General features: G+C 33.2%; 3 protein-coding genes and 3 non-coding genes across 6 annotated transcripts; 4 read left to right on the top strand and 2 right to left on the bottom strand.

Annotated features, from left to right (window-relative positions):
- Positions 1-502: 502 nt before the first annotated feature.
- LOC124822770 (uncharacterized) lies at positions 503-6,226 on the bottom strand. The gene is made up of 2 exons (XM_088095500.1): positions 5,866-6,226; positions 503-935 (listed from the first exon to the last, which is right to left on the bottom strand). Exons 1-2 carry the CDS (start codon positions 6,224-6,226, stop codon positions 706-708), a joined length of 591 nt encoding a protein of 196 aa, XP_087951626.1. The 3' UTR covers positions 503-705.
- Positions 2,096-2,256, top strand: LOC148195597 (U1 spliceosomal RNA). The gene has a single exon (XR_015781189.1). It is a non-coding gene; the product is annotated as a U1 spliceosomal RNA (small nuclear RNA).
- LOC124822774 (U1 spliceosomal RNA) lies at positions 3,020-3,179 on the top strand. Its single transcript, XR_007027598.2, has one exon. It is a non-coding gene; the product is annotated as a U1 spliceosomal RNA (small nuclear RNA).
- On the top strand, positions 4,844-5,003 carry LOC124822775 (U1 spliceosomal RNA). The gene has a single exon (XR_007027599.2). It is a non-coding gene; the product is annotated as a U1 spliceosomal RNA (small nuclear RNA).
- A 1,660-nt stretch (positions 6,227-7,886) lies between the features above and the next one.
- On the bottom strand, positions 7,887-12,218 carry LOC124822773 (tRNA (guanine-N-7) methyltransferase). Its single transcript, XM_047294831.2, has 8 exons — positions 11,916-12,218; positions 11,257-11,313; positions 10,477-10,552; positions 10,077-10,156; positions 9,881-9,930; positions 9,720-9,804; positions 9,475-9,573; positions 7,887-8,498 (listed from the first exon to the last, which is right to left on the bottom strand). The coding sequence occupies exons 1-8, from the start codon at positions 12,150-12,152 to the stop codon at positions 8,277-8,279; spliced, it is 906 nt and encodes a 301-aa protein (XP_047150787.2). The 5' UTR covers positions 12,153-12,218; the 3' UTR covers positions 7,887-8,276.
- Positions 12,219-12,733: 515 nt separating this feature from the next.
- On the top strand, positions 12,734-17,754 carry LOC124822771 (uncharacterized). The gene is made up of 5 exons (XM_088094947.1): positions 12,734-13,008; positions 13,810-13,926; positions 15,364-15,398; positions 15,926-16,026; positions 17,386-17,754. Exons 1-5 carry the CDS (start codon positions 12,830-12,832, stop codon positions 17,470-17,472), a joined length of 519 nt encoding a protein of 172 aa, XP_087951073.1. The 5' UTR covers positions 12,734-12,829; the 3' UTR covers positions 17,473-17,754.
- The last annotated feature ends 2,154 nt before the right edge of the window (positions 17,755-19,908 follow it).

Raw genomic sequence — 19,908 nt, 5'->3', positions numbered from 1 at the left:
AGAGCACTTTGAGAGTGTTCAGAAACCCTCCAATGAAGTTTACAAACCCCTCCCAACTCAGCCTCTGCATATCCTGAGAGTAATTCATAATTTATCGTTTAATTTAGTTTAAGGAATCCTATATGAGAGTAATTCAATTCTTAATAGTCAAATTAATAAAACAATTTTTTGCAAGTTTTTATTTTAAACAGTTCAACTTTTTTATACAGTTCAATTTAGTTCTGTTGAAATATTTTAAAAGGACTCTAAGTGTTAAGCAAGTCAGTTTACAGTAATTAGTTCTTCTATCAAAACACGACTTGAATATAAATATTTCACCAAGCTATATGCGTGATCTTAAAAGATGTTCTTCATTTTTTCCACTTGGTTCCTATTTTTAAGAAAAAAAGAATGTATTTAGTTTTTATTATAGAAGATTTGGCATGATAAAATTATGCAGTGTCAACTATCTGTTTGAACTGGTTTGATGCAAAAGTAAAAGGCTCACAATGACAACTTTAGGTGAAAGAGTAAATAGTGAGCTATAAATAACATGCATGTGAGATGTTTAGATCACAACCAAGTAGCTGCACATGGATGCCACGCAGTAGTAGTTTCTTGCTGTCAAATTTACTGAACTGCTATAAAGTAGAGATTGTAAACATTATTCACCTCACAACTCATGACCTTACTCAGAATTACATATTTAGCACAATGGTCACTTCATCACTTCCACCTTTTCCAACCATGTTTAAACTTGCCAAATCCAAACCTTCCATGTTTCCAACGTTTGCCAAATTTCCCATGCTTGAACTTTCCATGACCAAAATAACCACCATGTCCATAATGATGATGTCCATAATGATGATGTCCATGAGTCAAATGGTGAGCACCATAAGCAAGAGCAGCTGCAGCAGCACCCCCTGCTAACAATCCTCCCATGCCAGCTCCACGCCCTACATATCAGAAGCCATATCAGAAGTCATATCAGAACCATTTTCCAACAATAACAGTAAAAACATTATCACACTAAATAAGATAAAATGGCTGTTATTGTTACCTATTTAAAACTGGTTAATTGATCAATACATTTTACATGAAGAAAACAAACTAGTTAATTGGTCAATACATTCTATTTGAAGAAAACATAGCTAGGTGAATTTAACTTCAACTATTTGGGTCAACTGTGAATAAATAGTAAGCAACAAGTAAGATATGTCCAAACAGGGGATTGTGAAAGCCAAAACCCAGGTTTATATGTTGCTGAGTATCAACATTCTTGAAGCATGTTGATCTTTTGCTTAACAATTTTATGAACATAAGATCTCCTCCAATACTTTATCAGTCTCTTAGTGAAGTATGAACAGGATACTATTTTGTTAAACTTTGCTATACCATGTTCACCAAGATTGACTCATAAATACTTTTTACAACCCTTATGGTAATTTGTAGTAATATATCATAATGTGCATGCAGAATAGTCTCTATTGAAATTCATATTTTTGATTGTTTTTTGTTCGTCAAAGTGTGTGCATACGGATTTTTGTGATATTGTTTTGTTCGCATCACTAATTCCTTAAGGTATAATGCTAGCAGACTTACCTAGGTATGTCAGTAATGAGCTAGCCTAATTGGTTAAACCATTCTTATTTTGTAACTGATTTGGTAAAAGTACCTGCTTTACCAGGAAGAACACACGATAAAATAACAACAAATGGATACCACTCTATATTTCCCATTTCATAATTCACTTTAGAGTATTTGTATTAGCTGCATGTTTGTTTAGGACCAAATTAGTCATTATAGCTTCACATATTTTGGTCTGTTTAATGCAGATTTTGTGATTGATGCAGTTTTTGGACACGAATCCAAAAACATATTCTTACTAGACATTTTGAATTAGTTTCACAATAAATGATATTTTTTTCCTCAAAATATTTAACTGAGTTTATAATCCACATATTTAACTTATCTGCTGATTTATTTAAATGTCCTTGGTTATTGCATTCTGTTTTTCCATAATAATATAGAAACGACTCAAAGTCCCATATCGAGATATTCAGTATATTAGTAAAGAGCATTAGCTATAAAGTAAATACTTTTGGCATTGAGAAACATACTTACCTGGATGGGGTCAATGAGTGATCAAAAAGGTTCATGGCCTAGACCTGTGACCTTCATTGCACATAGAAGGGGTGCTGTTCTAAGGTCTGTCCTAGTGGCAGAGCCTACATCATAATTTGTGGTAGAGGGGGCTTGCGTTCGCGCAGCCTCTACTATACGTAGTTTAAATCTTTTTGTATTTAACATTGTGTTTAAATCTTTTTGTATTTAACATGGGTCTATTCTCAAATGATTTCAACCTCTATTATACCCTTTACTATGTGTAGTTTAAATCTTTTTGTATTAAATATAGGTCTATTCTAGAATGTTTTCAACCTCTATTATAGCCTCTACGTGTAGTTTAAATCATTTTGTATTAAATATAGGCCGAAAGTCATAGGGCATTGGAGGGGTTGAAGAGTTATAGGCCATTGGAGGTTGCCTTTAAGGCAAACGAGGCCGTTGGAGGTTGCCTTGAAGGCAAACGAGACTTGAATCGCCAATTTGAAGAGACAAGAAAGACCAACAAGAAGGTTGAATTTGTGTGGCATACTTCTTGGAAACTCCTAAGGTTATTAACTCGGTTGAAGAGTTGTAGGCCGTTGGAGGTTGCCTTAAATGCAAACGAGACTTGAATCGCCAATTTGAAAAGGCAAGAAAAACCAACAAGAAGGCTAAGAAGAAGAGTTTAACTTTTTTTTATTGAGGTCTCAACTGCATATTTAATTTATTTGTTTATTTTTTTAAATGAACAACTTTTGAATTAAAGTCAAAACAATTTGGATAAAAATGATTTTGACGTTTTTGTATCATTAGTTATTGTATTTTGTTTTCCAAGAAGAGAAATACACCTTGCAATGAAAGTCCCACGTCGAGATATTCAATATATTAATAAAGAGCATTAGCTATAAAATAAATACTTGTGGCAATGAGAAACATACTTACCTGGATGGGGTCAATGAGTGATCAATAAGGCTCATGGCCTATAACTGCGACCTTCATTGCACATGGAAGGGGTGCTGTTTCAAGGTCTGCCCTAGTGGCAGAGCCTACATCATAATTTGTGGTAGAGGGGCTTGCGTTCGCGCAGCCCCTATAGTGTATAGTTTAAAACTGATTTTTTTGGTACTTGTAACTTAATTTATTTTGATGAGTTTCGTTATTATTTTGTTGATATTATCATGTTTTTGACAAAATATCTTCACAATAAATTAAAATGTCTGTTTTCCTCGAAATATTTATTATCTCACATAATGAACTTTTCTGATGACATTTGTGTTTTCTTGGCCGTATGCTGTTTTTTATGTCTTAAAAGATGATTCTTTCTAATTTGGTTGTTATAAGTCCATCTTACTCTTCAGTAAAGTTTTCTACATGCAGTACTCTAATGTCTGAATCCAAATGTTGCTAATTAAATCTGTTATGTATTTATAGCTACTGAATATTAGATCTGTTATGTATTTATAAATTTTGAATATTAAATCTGTTATGTATTTATAAATTTTGAGATAAATTTAGTTTAACGGCTATCTAAACAGTAATGATTTCTGTTATGTAATTATTCTTAATGTTACTCTGCTCATAGTCTGAGCATGTCTTCCATCAAGAAGATGAGAAGAGATTTGTTGAAGGCGAGGGGTGACCATGCATGTTATAGTGGGAGGGGTTCCGTCACACTGCTCGTCCAAAAGCGGTTGCTCGCGTAAGCAGTTACCGTGGCGATTAGAGGGAAATGTAACTGGTGTGAGTAAGACATGTGGATTCTCAACATTCATGCAACCGTTTGAAATGAGAGGTCGCGTTTCGTGGATCATCAGATCATTTCAACGATTAAGATTCGCCTGCAAAAATCCTTTTTCAACTATAAATAATGAGTGTGTTCGCTGTCATTTTCACACTTACTATTTTTCTTACTTCTTACGACCGAGCGTTTTTACTTAATCTACTATACTAAGATAATAATGGTGGATTGGAGTCGACATTGTTGTTCGTCGGCTCTTCTATCCTAGAGTTAATTGAGCAAGCCAAGACCTAAGACCCGTGTGTCCTTTGCGGCAAGCGTCCCACGCCTGTCACAGTTGTTCCCCCACTTCCAAAGATAAGGGAAAAGAAAGTCTTCCCGAGAGAAGTCTTCCTCCTTGCAAAAGAGGAGTAAGAGGAGTTCGCTTGAAATGCCTCTTCTCATTAGGTCGTAATCCAAACGTTTGGGTCACCCAATGAGTAAGCTAAAACCTATCCAACAAGAAAAAGGTCTATTTTAAGGAGATAATCTCGGAAGAAGTCGTATATATGACCTTTGAACTCACCGATTAGGTTGGGATTTGCATGATGTACTATGTGAGAACTACTTCTAAGGGTACTGACTTGGCTGAAGAGTTGCATACCGCTGAACAAGACTTTGAAGCGGTTTTGAAAACGAACGAAGACTTAAATTGTCTGTTTGAAGAAGCGAGAAAACCAACAAGAAGGCTAAGAAGAAGGTCTCAACTTCCCTATCATAGACTCCAACTGCATATTTAACTTATCTGCTATTTTTTAAATAAACAATTTTGAAAATTCAAGCCAAAATCATTTGGATCAAAAATGATTTTGACATTTTTGTGTCCTTGGTTATTGTATTCTGTTTTTTCATAACCAAAAATACACTTTGCAGTCACATAGGTACATTACTGTAAAAACGACTTAAAGTCCCACATCAAGATATTCAATATATTAGTAAAGAGCATTAGCTATAAAACAAATACTTGTGGCATTGAGAAACATACTTACCTGGATGGGATGAATGAGTGATCAGAAAGGCTCATGGTCTAGAACTGTGACCTTCATTGCACATAGAAGGGGTGCTGTTCTAAGGTCTGTCCTAGTGGCAGAGCCTACATCATAATTTGTGGCAGAGGGGCTTGCGTTCGCGCAGCCCCTACTATATAGTTTAACTTTTCTTGTATAAAATCTTATTTGAGTTCCTTCGAAGATAAGTAGTTAAGGCTTTACTGAAAATATTTTGTTCTAAAATGATTCTAACCTCAGAATCTTTGGACTGTTTTCTCTGCAAGTATTTGATGCATTATTATTTAGGTCAGTTTCATTACTTTTTTAATGATGTTTTCATGATTTTGACGAAATATCTTCATAATAAAATAAAATGTCTTTTTTCCTGACATGTGTTTTCTTGGTCGTATTCTGTTTATGACTAAAAAGAAGGTTCTTCTTAAAAGAACTTGAATCGCACAGAAAGGTTTTTTATGTCTCACATTGAAATATCCAAAAGGATAGTAAAGACGGATGAAACAAATGCTTGCGGCATTCTTTTTGCTTGGACGGAATTGATTATAGGCTCATGGCAGTGACCTTCATTGCACTTTGAAGGAGTTCTGTTTTAAGGTCTATTTGAGGGACAGATAATCCGGGTGACAGAGTCAGATTCTACGTCATAGTTTGTGATAGGAGATTGTGTTCGGGAATGATTTGCTAATTTTTGATAAATGCTATAATTTTCTACTTAAATTAAGTTGTGAATGATTTATTTGCTGGTATTATTTTAATTATTGTTGTATTGGGTGTATTATTCTTACTTTCCAATTTGAAGTTTCCTTCCATGGGTTGCTTACTAAACCTGGGTATGATATGGTTTGTTGATATCTCAAATTTCATTGTGATAAATTCTAACAGAATAATGTGAAAGTAAATTCTAAGAATCTCAAAACTATTGTGTATGGGAAGGGAAAAGTTATTATTTTCAAGACTTCAAACATATATAATCTCCATAGTATTGTTGAAGTGTACCTGCAGAATATGGAGGCATAGCTTGTGGATAACCATGTGGAGCAGGGTAAGCTGGTGGATAGTACCCTGAATGAGGATAAGCATTAGGTGGATACCCTCCAGGAGGTGGATATGCTGGTGCTGGTGCTGGTGGATATGCAGGTGGATATTCTGAAGGATAGTGACCAGGATGAGGATACCCTCCTTGTGGTGGTGGATATGCTGGTGAAGGGTAGGCTGTTGGAGGGTACCCTCCTGGAGGAGGGTAACCTGGTGCTGCATATCCAGTTGGAGGAGGGTAGGGAGGTGCACTTGGATACCCTATATGTGGAAATATACCTCTCTCACTTGACTCATCATCATCATCTTTTCTATTGCTCATGTTGATTCAACCTTACAACCAAGAAAAAGAAAAAGGATGTTAATTTATTGTTCATGCTGATCAATGAAAAACAGTTTTACATTTACATCCAATCACAAACCAGTTATAATTTCAGAAAAATTTATAAGTAAGATGTTAAAAAGGAGTTTACACCAATCTTTTCAAGGATGGAATGAAGTTATTCCTTAATCTTCACATGATTCAGTAGATCCATGCTTCATGGACAAAAAAATCAATACTGGTTTTTTGTACAGTGTCCTTGCAGAACAAAAAATGATTCAGGATAAGTTCATAAATATCCTGAACAGGAGCAAGGAAAAGATTATAGAACTAAGATCAATAACATAACTTTATTCTCTTTTGAAACAAGTACAACCAATATATCAATATCTAGCATGGATAATCAAGAACAATGTTCATCACAGCATTCAGAATCTATAATTTGATCAAATCCATGTTTCCTTCATCATGATCATGCCAAAGGATAAAGGATAATCTGAGAAGAAAAATAAGAACAAAAGCACTAAAATTGGCACAATCCAATAACCATGAAGAACCCTGTTGATCATGTTGTATAGCATATACAAAATTTACCAAAGAAAAGAAAAAGAATCATGACATGTCAATCAAACCAGACTGAAAACAGAATTCATTTCCACACAGAATATTAAGCAGCAACCATGGAAAAGAAGAATATCATTGTTGCTTCATGCTTACTCAAAGGGAATTTGTGAGTGCTTTCTCCAAAATATTCTAAAGTTGATGAAAGAAGATAATTGCCTCCAAAAGAATAAGAATGAATGAATTGAAACTTTACCTGTTCTTATACCTATCATTCTCTTCATTTTGAGGAGCACATGTATATTTACGCGTTTACGTTTTCTTGAAAACTGTTACAAAAACAATTTCCAGGTAAAAGGGCATGGAATAGTTTAATGATTTTTAATATTAAATTAAATCGATTAAAATATTTTTAAATTGTGTGTATACTAAATTTATCATCATTAAAAGAACTGTTTAACAATTAAATTAATTTTGTAGGATATTTTTAATGTAATTATAAATTTTAGAAATATATATTTACACCTTGGGTTACTAACCAGTTATAACTTTTGTTGCTCATGAATAAAATAACGAAAAACCAAAAACAGTTGTTTTGTTAATGTTCGTAGAATCCCGCTGTCCTTTTCCTTTCATCAGTCAATGTTGGTGTGATGTTAGGTATGCAGTTACATTAATTTTAGTAATTGCCAATAGTTTTTTTAGTTTAAAAATTAAAAAAAGAGAGCATAAATTACTTGCAGACAATCAAGCTTTTTAGACTGCAATCTTTATTTTATTTTAATTACTTTTTGAAATATTCAAACAAAATTGTTGATTTGAGTGAAAAGAAAAAAGAAATATTCAAACAAGATTTCTAAAGAATACCCTCCTCTCATAAGACATGGATGAAAAAAATATATTATCCTTTACACTACTTTGAACCTCACCTAAACTATGCCTACCATTTTACCAACCCTACCTTATAAATTGCATGGATAACTACTTGTATACTTTTTATTGTATTTGAAACTAAAATATAGTTTTTTTTCTCCTGTTTCGGGCCTTTGTATCAGAAAAACACATGAAATCATGAATAATCCAAGTTGAGTCTAATAAGGAAGGGAAAAAGTTTGTGCCTTTTCTTTCCACAAAATTACTTTTCAACTGTCGTAGTACTTGATCATATAAAAATACACTTCAAATACATAATACAAAAACCCTAAACCTTAACCAATTAGGTATGATATGTGCACCACGAGAAGTTCATTGGCAAGCATTCTAGTAGGAAGATGTGAGGTTTTGAATTGGTTGAACATGTAAAAGAACATGGACCCTGCAGACAAAAAAAAGTCCAAGCATGTTGTTAAAATTTGAGGTGTCATATGGGGTGCACAGTGTGTCTCATGAGTGTTCCTTTCCATTTATGTCTGACATGGATAAGGTTGTCCATTTTGCTTCATAGTAGGAGAGAAAATCAACAAAGTAGTCAATCTTGAGAACTCATCATTCATATCTGTTTCTGGTACAATCTTCTAAAGATTTTTGCACCTTCAAGTTCTGCATGGATCTCTCTCTCAGTCCTTATTCCCATGGGGTTGCTTAACAACCACCCTTCACTGTCACACAACATAGCTGGGTTGGAAACATCTATGTGTTTCAATGCTTCAACTTCATCAAACTGATTTCTCATGTCAAGTGCCACTTGAAGCACATCAGACTGTACAAATACCTGTCATAACACAGTAACAAATGAACCAAAATTTCAGTTAATAGCTCCAAAATAAGTGTTAATATCAGTAAAAGAAATATTCAGAACCAAAACATGAATCTGATAACAAAATGAAATAAAGAACCTCAACATTTCTGTAGGTGTCCTAATTTTACACTATATGAAATGATACACGCATAGTCTTTATGCAAATGACTTTCCAAAATCAATATAAATGTGAATACAAATTGAGTCAGAACTAGAGTATATGATTGTTTTAGGAATTCGGATTCTCTGCTGGTTTTTTTGGTGTGTCTTTAAAATACATTGATGGAAATTGATTTTGATGTTTTAAAATATATTAAAAAGAATTTTAATATACCAACGTCAGTGTATTTTTAATGTTCAACAGAAGACAACACCAAAAATCCCAACATAGAATCTGGACTCTTGTTTTAGTATATCAGTTGCTTCCACAATCTTTATGACAGTGACTACCCAGAATCAATATAAAAGCACAAGAGGAGAGGAAAAGTGTATGTGAGAAAATTTTGTTTTACTCATTTCCTCTGACAGATATAGAAAATGCCATTCCATGCATTATTACCCCCATTAAGGTAAAACACCATTTAGAAACTCTCAAGCGTGTTGCTGATAATTGTCTTCTAACTGGAAGATTATATATTATACATCACAAGTCAACTAATGTGTCAAGTATTTTCACAGATTTATATTTCTCAAAACCTAAGCTTTTTCATTATTAGTTCCTTTAAAAATAATTAAAGAGTAACATACTTATCTCAATTAAATAAATTCATAGCATGGTCCATCTTCAGTCTTTATTTATGGAGCAAGCTCTTGTACAACCAATGTAAAAAACATCTAACTTGTAGCAATTAAAATAAGACAGTATAGTATAAGAAGGAAATCTCACAGAATAATATTTACCAAAACTCTAGATGAACACGCATGAGTTTGCAATCATGCAGAAATATACCTGTCCCCCTGGCATTAAATTGTCCACTATAGCACCAACCAAAGGCTTCTGGATAACTCTTCTTTTATGATGTCTTTTCTTGAAATGTGGGTCTGGACACTGCATGTGTTGGGTGAAATCACTTAACCACAAAGGAAAGACATTTTTTTATGTAAAACCCTTAAGTAATGACAACGTAGCCAACAAGCCCTTAGCTCTGTGGCACCCTTTTCTTACATTGCAGTGCTACACAGAAAACAACTCACCAGAATTGAGACTAAGACCAAGGGCCCAGGATATGATTCTACCAACTGCTTGAAAGAAATTGTGGCATTTGCAAACATGAAATGTCTGGCATTTTAGTGTAACAACAGTCATTACTCCAGCATTGAAAAAGAAAAACATATATAGAGTTTTAGGACAGTACATGTTATTGAGAGCCAGATCCTTTGCCCATGTCTCAGCACGCTTGACTATCTGCACAAGAATTGCATTTTCAGACAAGATATCCCCTATATTCAAAGCTTAATGAGCTCAACAGATAAGAAATAATAACTGATTGAAAGAAGCAATTATCGAGGGCATTTCAAACCAAAAGTGATGGAAAGAAAATGATTCCATACCCTTTCCCGGATTTCCAATCCCAAAAAGTTTCTCTTTTTAGGAGTTCTTTTAGCCAACCACATTAGAAACCTGCCACTGCCTGACATTGTTCACAAATTACAACATCAGATATGCTGAATAGGTGTACTTAGTGAAATGATTCATAGATCATTGTCCAACAGATACTTCTTAATGGCATCTTTATGTCAAGGGTAAAAATTAATGAAAATGATTGTTATATCAATATGAACAAGATATTTTGATTCAACAAACCAAAAGCCAATTGCAACCTCGGTATTATATCATGTAAGAAAATAGTTCCATCATTATTAACTTCACTTCCACATACATGATATGTGCCAGTCCATAACAGACACACAAAAATGCATCAAATAAATTTATCATTGAAATTAAGGTTACCACATCCAATGTCCACCATGAGTGGCAACATTGGGTCTGCAAAGACATGGTTCCAGTCTGGTACTTGTGCAGGAACCTATAAAGAAAAAGAGCCACCTTCAGTGGAAAGCAAAAGACTACTTCAATGCATGATGAATGATTCATTGAACCAATAGTCCAACTCTATGCCACAAAAGCTATTTAACTGCTGTTTCTGTATCTGCCTCTGGATCTCCACAACAATGCATCACAAGTTAAATTTTGATACACTATCAATGCACAGATTTATATACTGTTAATTAATTACTAATCCTTGTAAATATGACGTTTAAAGTAATTATTACAGATGTCAGCAATCTTATCATACATAATCATAGAGTAAAAGACCTTCACATTTTGAGCTTTCTATTTACATTCTTAATTCCTATACCTCTTTGTATAACAACTTGAATAAACGTGGCAAACAATGAATAAATTGAAAGCAAATGTTGTCACAAAAATTACACTTTAAGTGAAACATACTTTTCAGAACATGCTCTACATCAGTTGGACTTCAATGGAAAACATGGAACTTTGTGAGTCTCATTTCTTATTTAACAAGTCTCCCTCCTAATTTTATAATTTCCAATAAATTTTAACCCATAAGATAATTCGTGTGTTGAAGATTGTGTCACTTGCACTCCTATTTATCTATATATGTAATATCATAGATTCATACACAACTTACAAAAATAATAATAAAACACGAACATAGCTAAAATAATTGAATGCATACATTGAATTTATAAAGAAACACATTACAGAGAAAGAAGCGCTTAGAGGATTAACATGTTGCCTGATCCTGAGGTGACCCATATCCTGAAATTGGATACACAACATAACATGGTTAAATAAATAAACAGCAAATCCTAAAGTAAAAAACTAACACACACACTAACAAACTCAAATATAGTAGTTCCTCTTGTATTATGTTATGCATCACACAGATTAATATATTTTTAAACCACCATTATAGTCTCTAAAAGTGTCTAATACTGTCACCTTAGTTCCTGAAACTAATAAAATTCAAAATAAGTCTCACAAAGTACAATTCGTCAATCAGAGTGAACTAAAATTGAAGACATAAAATGATAGCAGTAACATATAATTAGGAACAAAAATGTCAACAAGCGATTAAGTTTAGGGACCCAAATGAAAGATGGGAAATTTCAGTAACTTAGTTAAATTTTCTTACTTTTAAGGACTAAGGGTGCTTTAACAGAACTACTATTCTCTCTTTTCACTTTTGAATTACAACTATATCAATTTTTTTCTTGTTTTGAAATATTCCAATGTGAAACAAAATCATGGGTTTGAGAGAGGGAAAATCACGCTAAACCATTAAGTGGAAGTATCAAAATAACAGTACCCGAACAAAATATGTATATGATTTATATAATGAGGAATACAAAAAGGGTTACCAAGTTGTAAGAGAGATTGAGGTCAGCATATTCCAATGCCACCACTTCTGAGCTTCGTTGATGTGCCGGTTGGAGTGTGGATTGAGCTGAAGAGGACACGTGGCAGTTTGCGGAGAAAGAGAGAGAAGAAGAAGAAGGAGGAGAAGAAGCGAGAAAGGGTGAGAGACGTAACATTAGTTGCGAAGAACTCTGTAATTGCAACAACAAACGAGAGGAAGAAGAAGAATAATAAGCCATTTAACGTTGTTGTTGGTGTTGTTGTTTATTCTACTTTCACCTGTTCTGTTTTGTTTACCCCTTTTCCATTTTAGTTGATTTAAGGTTTTTGGTTAGTTTTTTTTTATCTTTTTTTTATATATATAAATGCGCAAATTTATCCCTAAAAAATGACTAGTTACCAATTTCTTAATAAAATTTTCATATAGACAAGTGCTTGAAAAAATCATATAAGTTTTGTATGGATATTTGATACATAGATATAAACTTTCTTAAATTTATATAAAAGTATTACATGCAAATTGATTAATTACATAACTTTTTAAAACATTATTTTAATTAATAAACCCAATTGACTGTGTATTATTTAATTTTTCCTTTAACGAATTAAGTACTTGTTATTTTATTAGTAATCTTACTTGTCTTCACATCTTAAACAATTAAAATAAATAATATTAGTGCTATTATAAAATGATAAGTAATTTTTACTATTTAAAAAAAAAATAAACTTATTGAATAATAAAGTTGTCGTGTTTTTAGATAATTTCACATTACACCGATTATGGTCATGCAGGTGATAGAATAATTAAACTCTTCAATCATGTAATTAAACAAACAATAATAAAATGAAAATGGCTTGAGGGAAGGGTGGAGAAGAACTGAGTGTTTGGTGCTGGAAAGAGCAAGACTCACAAGGCATGGCGGTTAGGCAAAGAGCAGTATCTGCACTTCCAACCCTTTTACGCACTCTTCGGAAAGAACCATTAAAGCCTCACAGCCATGTCAACGCGTTACCCTCTCTTCGACGCGCTTTCTCTTTGTACGATCAGATCAACCTCATCGATCAAGTCCCCGAAGACCAGCTCCGATTTCAAGGGTTGGTACCAACCTATCTTCCCCTTTTGTTTTTTGTTCATGGAAAGTTTTAAATTTTAGTTTTTTCTTGTAGGGATTGAGGAAGAGAGTTGAATGTAGAATGGGTTTTCTCCAATTTCATCTTCCCCTTTTGTTTTCTGTTCATGGAAAGTTTTAAATTTTAGGTTTTTTTCATGTGGGCTTTGAGGAAGAGTGTTGAATGTAAAATGGGTTTTCTGCAATTGTCTCAAATAACATGGTGACCGGATGTATAACTTGATGCAGGGAATGAACTTGATTGTAATATTTTTGTTCCTTGTTTTTCATTTTTGAAATGGGGTGTTTTAAATTTTAGTTTCTTATTCTTCTTCTGTTAATTTAGGGTACGAGGAAGAGTATTGGATGTGAAATGGGTTTTCTTGAATTTTCTCAAGTAACTGGACTTAGGGACTTGGGTGTAATTTCTGTTCATTTTTTCTTCATTCTGGTATGGGTGTTTAAAATTTTGAATTTTTAATGAGGTTCTAGAAAAAAAAAAAGTGAAAGGGAAATGGGTTTTGTAGAATTTTCTCAAACAACATGGTGACATGATAGGTAATTTGATGCATCGACTTTGCTTGGTTGCAATTTCTCTGTTACTTTCTGCCTTTCTGGGGTTTTTCTTCTCATTCTGAAAGTAGGGTGTTTTAAATTTTCAATTTTTTCAGTATTGGGTTCAAGTAATAGACTTAATTGATTGTGAAATGGGCTTGTAGCATATGATTTTTGCAGGGACTTAACATGTGTGTAAATTATTATTATTTTTTTATTTCAATTTGTTTAGGTATAATGATACGGGGTTTACTGTAAATGGGGTTGAATATGAAGGAAGCTTGCTTTGTGTTGGAAATTTGCTCATGTCTTGGAAACCTAAGAAGTTTTCAGAGATCACAGCCGATAGGTTTGTTTGTTCTATGTTCCTTGTCTCTTCTTCCTTATCTTTGTTAGCAGCACTTCTATTCAAATAAGCATTTATGCATTCTCCTGTTCCTCTAAACCCCTATATATGAATGAAGCTGTTGTATTTTATCGTTTCTTGAACAGTTAGTGTTTGTCCTGAAATTGATCCTTTACGCCTAAAGTTGAAGAAAGAAGTGTTAACTGTGCTGCCTTATTGATTCAAGTCCAAGGTTTCCAATTTACCTTTGAAGTTTGAAGAAAAATAGAAGAAAAAAACTGAACTTCCATGTATGTATACAACCTTAACATTTCTATAAGCAGAAAATAATGAAGCAACAAAGGTTATAAACCGATAGTCAATCTGTCAGTGTTTTCTTTATCAGTTTTGAAACCTGTAAACGGAATTTCCACTAAAAGCTAGAAATTGTTGCCTCTCACAAAATGGCATTTTGAAATGGTTGCAACATGAGTGAATCATGTGCACGAACATGCTATAAGAACTTAGGTAGTGGCCACTGTCTTACTGTAATGAAATTGATCTAGTATGCTGGCAGATGACTACCAGAAGAAACCTTAAACCTTGCTATGCTACACCAGTGCACTGGAAGCCTCACAATGAGAGCTTAACCGAGAACACCACTCTTAAATCAAAAGGAGAATTGTGAAATACTTCTGTGGACAAAGGAATAAGCAAATCACTAGTACTATCGTGCAAAAAAGTAGCCACAAGTGTGGAACATACATAAATGAAACTTAAAACAACTTTTAGATCTGAACTTGAGAACTAGGCAAAAGCACCATTGGCAAAACTATGACTTGCATAGGTTAGCTTGAGATAAAACTTCCAAAATCAGGAATGAATGAAGAACTTGCAAGGCAAACACCTGTGTCAAAATGTATTCAACACCAAGTGACATGACATGTCAAGCTCTTGCATGTTTTGGCATGTGAACAGCTGGGAAGTAAACTGATGGTGCTTTGTGCATGGATGACGAACACTTCTGATTCTCTGTGGTTCTTTATTTTCTGTATTTTGTATTTGCTTGCTTTTCTCTCATGCATTCCTTTTCTTCCCAAAGTATTTGTAGGACCCATTGTTTTCTTTAATCTTTTGATTACCACTTTTAAATTGCATTACTTGGATTCCTTTGTAGAGGGAGGGTATTTATAATGTGTTTATTATCCTTCTTGAATCGTTATTTTGTATATCCTCAGAATTGAGCACACGATAAATGGATGATAACATCTGATAATTGGCAATTATTAATTCTACTTCCAGTTTAAAGGATGTGTGCATCGTAGTGTAATAGTTATGTAATGAAACATGCAGAGAAGCGACAAGAAGTAAATGCAATATAACTTTCTAGTTTCATCTCTGTTTAGGGGAAAAAGCATTATGTTATCTTGCTCTAATATGTTATCTTGTCTCTTCTTACAGCTTGTCACTCTTCCAAGTTATTCGCCCTATTCCAGGTAGGATTTTTTAGTTTTGACATCCATTTTGTTTTTGCTTAACATTCTGTTTCTCCCAAATTTTGGTGAAGTTCTACTTTTCCTTTTATATTTCCCTTTTGGGATTAGGTAGGACACTTCATAATCTTTTATTCCCTGAATGAATAATTAATGAATGCATGCTTTAATTTCTAAATCACTTTAGAAGTGGTTGACATACTTAAAACAGGTGGATCCTATACATGCAATACATTGAAGTTAGTTTCATTGTAAATATGTATATTGTTTGTTGTAGTTAGGACCTTAAAGTGGATACATATCTCTCTCAAATAATGCAAATTAGTAGAAGTAATATCATTTCAATTTGTTGTGTCCTATCTCTATTTCTCTTTTCTTATCTTTGATATATTGTTCCATATACAGCTAATTACTTTTAGTTAATTTCAACACATTGCCTTTTCTTAATATATTATTAATTGAACGCTGTGATTGCCTATTTAATTGCTTTTGATCTATATTCACTGACTCTTGGAAAAATTATTTGCCAGAGATTTTGATTCTTGGCTGTGGAAGGAACATTCAACATGTAGATCCTGAACTGAGACGGTTTATTCGATCTACTGGCATGAAATTAGAAGCTGTAGATTCGGTATCTATATGATTTATTTGGTTTGAGACTTGTGCTTGATTTTATTAGTTCATCTTACATTGCTGGTTTGGTACTCATTATTATGTTTTATTAAGTAATCTAAGTAAACTAGCACTTAGGAGGTCCTTGTAAGTTGTGGGTATAGAGGGAGGCATCAGAACTATTAAACTTGTTTCTAAGATTTAGAAAGAAATGGGTTTAAGAGGATAGACCAAGACTAGAAAAAATGAGACGAGCTTCTCTGAAAGTTAATTTGACTTTTGTGTAAAATAAAAAAAATGAAAATTTAGAGAAGGTATATGAAAGAACTTCTACAAATTAGTTGATGCATAAGCTAATTTTGAACTTATGGAAAAACTCATTTCAATTTTTTCTTATCTATCTCTTTCAGAAGTTTTTAAATGGTTAGTCCAACAGTTCATAATATAAGCATGATGGTACAAATGATTAGTGGAAAGTTTAATTTTGACCTACTGTTTTAAAACTAATTTACATTATGTTAGGTTTCTGAGTTGGAAATCAACGCTCTCTGTCAACAAAAGAACAAAGAAAGAATGGATTTCTGTATTAAAATTGAGAACAAAGTACACTGATAGTGTTAATGGAGGCCTAATCCCCCTCTTAACCCTAACGGAGGCCTAATCCCCCTCTTCTGGCCAATGTCCAGATTTACAAAATAATCTTCAATAATCCCCCCACAGAATTACCAAAAGGCTTATTTATACTCTATTTCTCCCTCGAACAGCCTAACAAACCTTCCCGCTCTTTACTTCTATCCTAAATCAATTACCCATTATACCCTGCCACCCCATATCCTTACACATTATCATTCAACCATATGTTGTCATATCACTGAAAGAATTTGATAGAAACTTCCAATGTGAAACAAAGTTTATAGTAACCAATGTATCAAATGAGTCCTGGGAAATATATGTTTTAAAACTAATTTACATTATCTTTTATAATTTTCATTTTATTTGATCAATGTTGATAGATAAGTTGCATCTATGTGTAATTATTACTGAATAATGAATTTAATATATGGTATTAATACCTTAAGACTTATCCATGCTATTATTCTCATCCAGACAATTCCAAATGGTGTAAGAAAGAAGTCAAACAAAATTGATACTTTAACTGGTTCTTTGACTTTTGAATGTTACATGATTTGTTTATTATTCATCAGAGTTTAGTTCTATGCAGTATCAGTATAAAAGCCTTTTACACTTCCAACTTACTAGAAGTTACCACCCTATTTATGACAACTTTTTTACCATGCATGGCAATCCATAACTTGATGACTGCAAAAATCTATATACCGAGTTAATGCTAATTAAATGCTTTTGACTATTTACACAGAGAAATGCAGCATCAACTTACAACATACTGAATGAAGAAGGTCGAATTGTGGCTGCTGCACTTCTTCCACATGGAGTTTCTGCATGAAGCCTGGACCTGTTCACGTCCATTCCATTGAGGATCTTAACCAATACTTTAAGACATGCTTTGATTTTCACGTTTAGAAAGTTTTGACATAGCAATAGCACAATGTGAATCAAACTCAACTTAGTCCTTTGATGTCTGCTAAGGCTTTCAAGTGTAATAAAGAGAATTGAAATGTATAGACTGCAGCAAATCCCTGCAAATTTGGACTCTAGTTACTTAAAAGTTGTTTGGCTTGAATGCTATCTTACTTTCTCAAGAGTTAATGCTATCTTACTTTCTCAAGAGTTAATACTATTTTACTTTCTCAAGAGTTGAAAGGAGAATGGCTTGAATCAAACCTTAACTTTTACTGTTCTAATAAACCCTTTATGGTTTGTCTGGATGAGATAAAGGAAAATGGAAAAGATCATATGCTATTATGCGTGCTTGGACGATCTCCATAAACACTTTTTTGTATAGAGTAATGATAGTTCTCCATGAAAGTATTTGTTACACAATCTATGCAATATTGGAGTTTAACATCATTTAACTTTTTCATTTTGAATTGTATATAGAGTTTAACCTTGAATTTTATTTAGATTTCAATTAAAAAAATTTTATCTTTTTTTAGGATTTAAGAAAAATTTATAATTAAAAATGAGTTAAATTGTTTGACCATCATCTCATCATGGATCAGATGGAGTTTTAAATTTTTAGACTCGTTGATTAGTTCACTAAATAATTAATTCTTGATGAATTAAATCATGTTGGTGGTAATCTGGGAGCCTTTTTAAAATGACCATTTTACCTTCCATAAAAATAACTTTTAAAATACATGTTTTGGAAACTTTTCAAAACTTTTTGGAATAAATTTTTCGAAATTTTTTGAAAAATAATTCAGAAAAAGATTTTCGGAACAAGATTTTCGAAAACAAATTTCGAAATGAGACTTTTAAAACAAAATTTTCAGAACCCATAAAATGTATTACAAAATTATCTTTCCGGAACGAATAAAATGCATTTCGAAACAATTTTTCTAGAATTCCTATAATAAACTTCAAGAATGTAAATAATGTCTTCCGGGACAAATTTTTCGAAACAGCACTGCATGGAATATGTTTCGGAAAGAACTTTTCGAGTGTAATTGGAAATTTTTTTCTCTGTGAAGCTCGTGATTACTAATTGCATCCAATACTATAAGTAAAAAGATTAAAATATCCTTTCTTGTTGTATCATGTTACTGTTGTTGTCGACGCGAGGGGTAAAATAGTTATTGTCTCTCCTGTTTCACTTTTTCTGAGGAAGAAGGGAGAAAGGGGTAAAATAGGGGTTTTGTTTGGAGCTTTTTTTAAAAGTTCAATTAGGAAGATAACATATATGTTTTGGAAAATGTATATTGAAAATCTTATTACTAACGGATCTTTAAAAATACTTTGGAGTGCGAAAATTTATTTATAAAGTATAAAAATTTGAGGATCAAATTAATAAAATTTTAAAATATATTTTTATTTTTATATTAATTTTTGTTTATGTAAAGCCCGTATTATGCTCTGCCCGCTTCTTTTATAAATTCTATTTTAAAATGTATTTCACATGTTCACCAATAACTTAAATATTTTTTTGGTTTTAATTTTGTTAAATTTATTCAACATGAGACCCATTTTTTTATGTTCAATGACATCAAATTTTGTAATTTATGTTCAGTTTGATCTTTGTTATGACACTGTTTAAATTGATAACTGTAGACGATACATATTGGCAATGTTTGAATGAGTTGTCAAATTATTGCTTATGCGATTGTCTTGTATATTGAGAATTGTTTACGTTGTCATCGAAGTAACTTCGTTTCTCTAACATCATGATGTATCAGATTCCACCATCATCGCAAGTGCAGCACCAAGAGGAACCACGAACCACCTTGCGCCACCCGTGTCTTCATGTTATTTCTTCCACCTGCATTCCGAGCCATCGTAAGCCTTCAACGCAAAATCGCAAATCCATTCTCTCGAAGCCCCTAATCGCAAAATGCAAATCTAAAATTGAAACACCATGAGACAAAAATAGCAATGAACCACTAACAAAACGAGACAGCAATGCAAGCAACAATTTAACCACTATTGAACCCTAAATTACAAAACCCCAAATCGTGAGCTTCATAAGATGAACCACCTCATGAACGCAACTCACCGTGAGTATCGAACCACGTTGTCAACAACCATTGGAGCCACCACCAGAGCATCTTCATTCCTCAACCACCATGACACATCAAAATTCACCACCATCGCGAGTGCAACACCAGCAAGGAAGAACCATGAACCAACTCGCGCCACTAGCGTCTTCATGCTATCTCCTCTACACTTTGAATCGTCGCTAGCCTTTAATGCAAAATATGAATCTATCTTCTCGAAATCCGTAACCGCAAACCACACACATCTAGTACACATCTAGTACATATTC

The sequence above is a fragment of the Vigna umbellata genome, chromosome 7, assembly GCF_029865625.1.
Source record: "Vigna umbellata cultivar VRB3 chromosome 7, Vumbellata_1.0, whole genome shotgun sequence".
Classification (NCBI taxonomy): domain Eukaryota; kingdom Viridiplantae; phylum Streptophyta; class Magnoliopsida; order Fabales; family Fabaceae; genus Vigna; species Vigna umbellata.
Note: the sequence above shows the minus strand (reverse complement) of the source record. Positions and strands in the feature narration are given on the sequence as shown.

Bases quoted from the DNA above. Each gene is read 5' to 3' on its own strand.
- LOC124822770 (XM_088095500.1), bottom strand. From the start codon at position 6,226: ATGAGCAATAGAAAAGATGATGATGATGAGTCAAGTGAGAGAGGTATA. The intron at 936-5,865 runs GTACACTTCAAC...TCTGATATGTAG, and splicing joins TATGCCTCCATATTCTGCAG to GGCGTGGAGCTGGCATGGGA.
- LOC124822771 (XM_088094947.1), top strand. From the start codon at position 12,830: ATGGCGGTTAGGCAAAGAGCAGTATCTGCACTTCCAACCCTTTTACGC. The intron at 13,009-13,809 runs GTTGGTACCAAC...CAATTTGTTTAG, and splicing joins GACCAGCTCCGATTTCAAGG to GTATAATGATACGGGGTTTA. The intron at 15,399-15,925 runs GTAGGATTTTTT...ATTATTTGCCAG, and splicing joins AGTTATTCGCCCTATTCCAG to AGATTTTGATTCTTGGCTGT.
- LOC124822773 (XM_047294831.2), bottom strand. From the start codon at position 12,152: ATGGCTTATTATTCTTCTTCTTCCTCTCGTTTGTTGTTGCAATTACAG. The intron at 9,574-9,719 runs GTGAGTTGTTTT...CAACACATGCAG, and splicing joins TGGTCTTAGTCTCAATTCTG to TGTCCAGACCCACATTTCAA. The intron at 8,499-9,474 runs GTATATTTCTGC...GTGTTATGACAG, and splicing joins ATTTAATGCCAGGGGGACAG to GTATTTGTACAGTCTGATGT.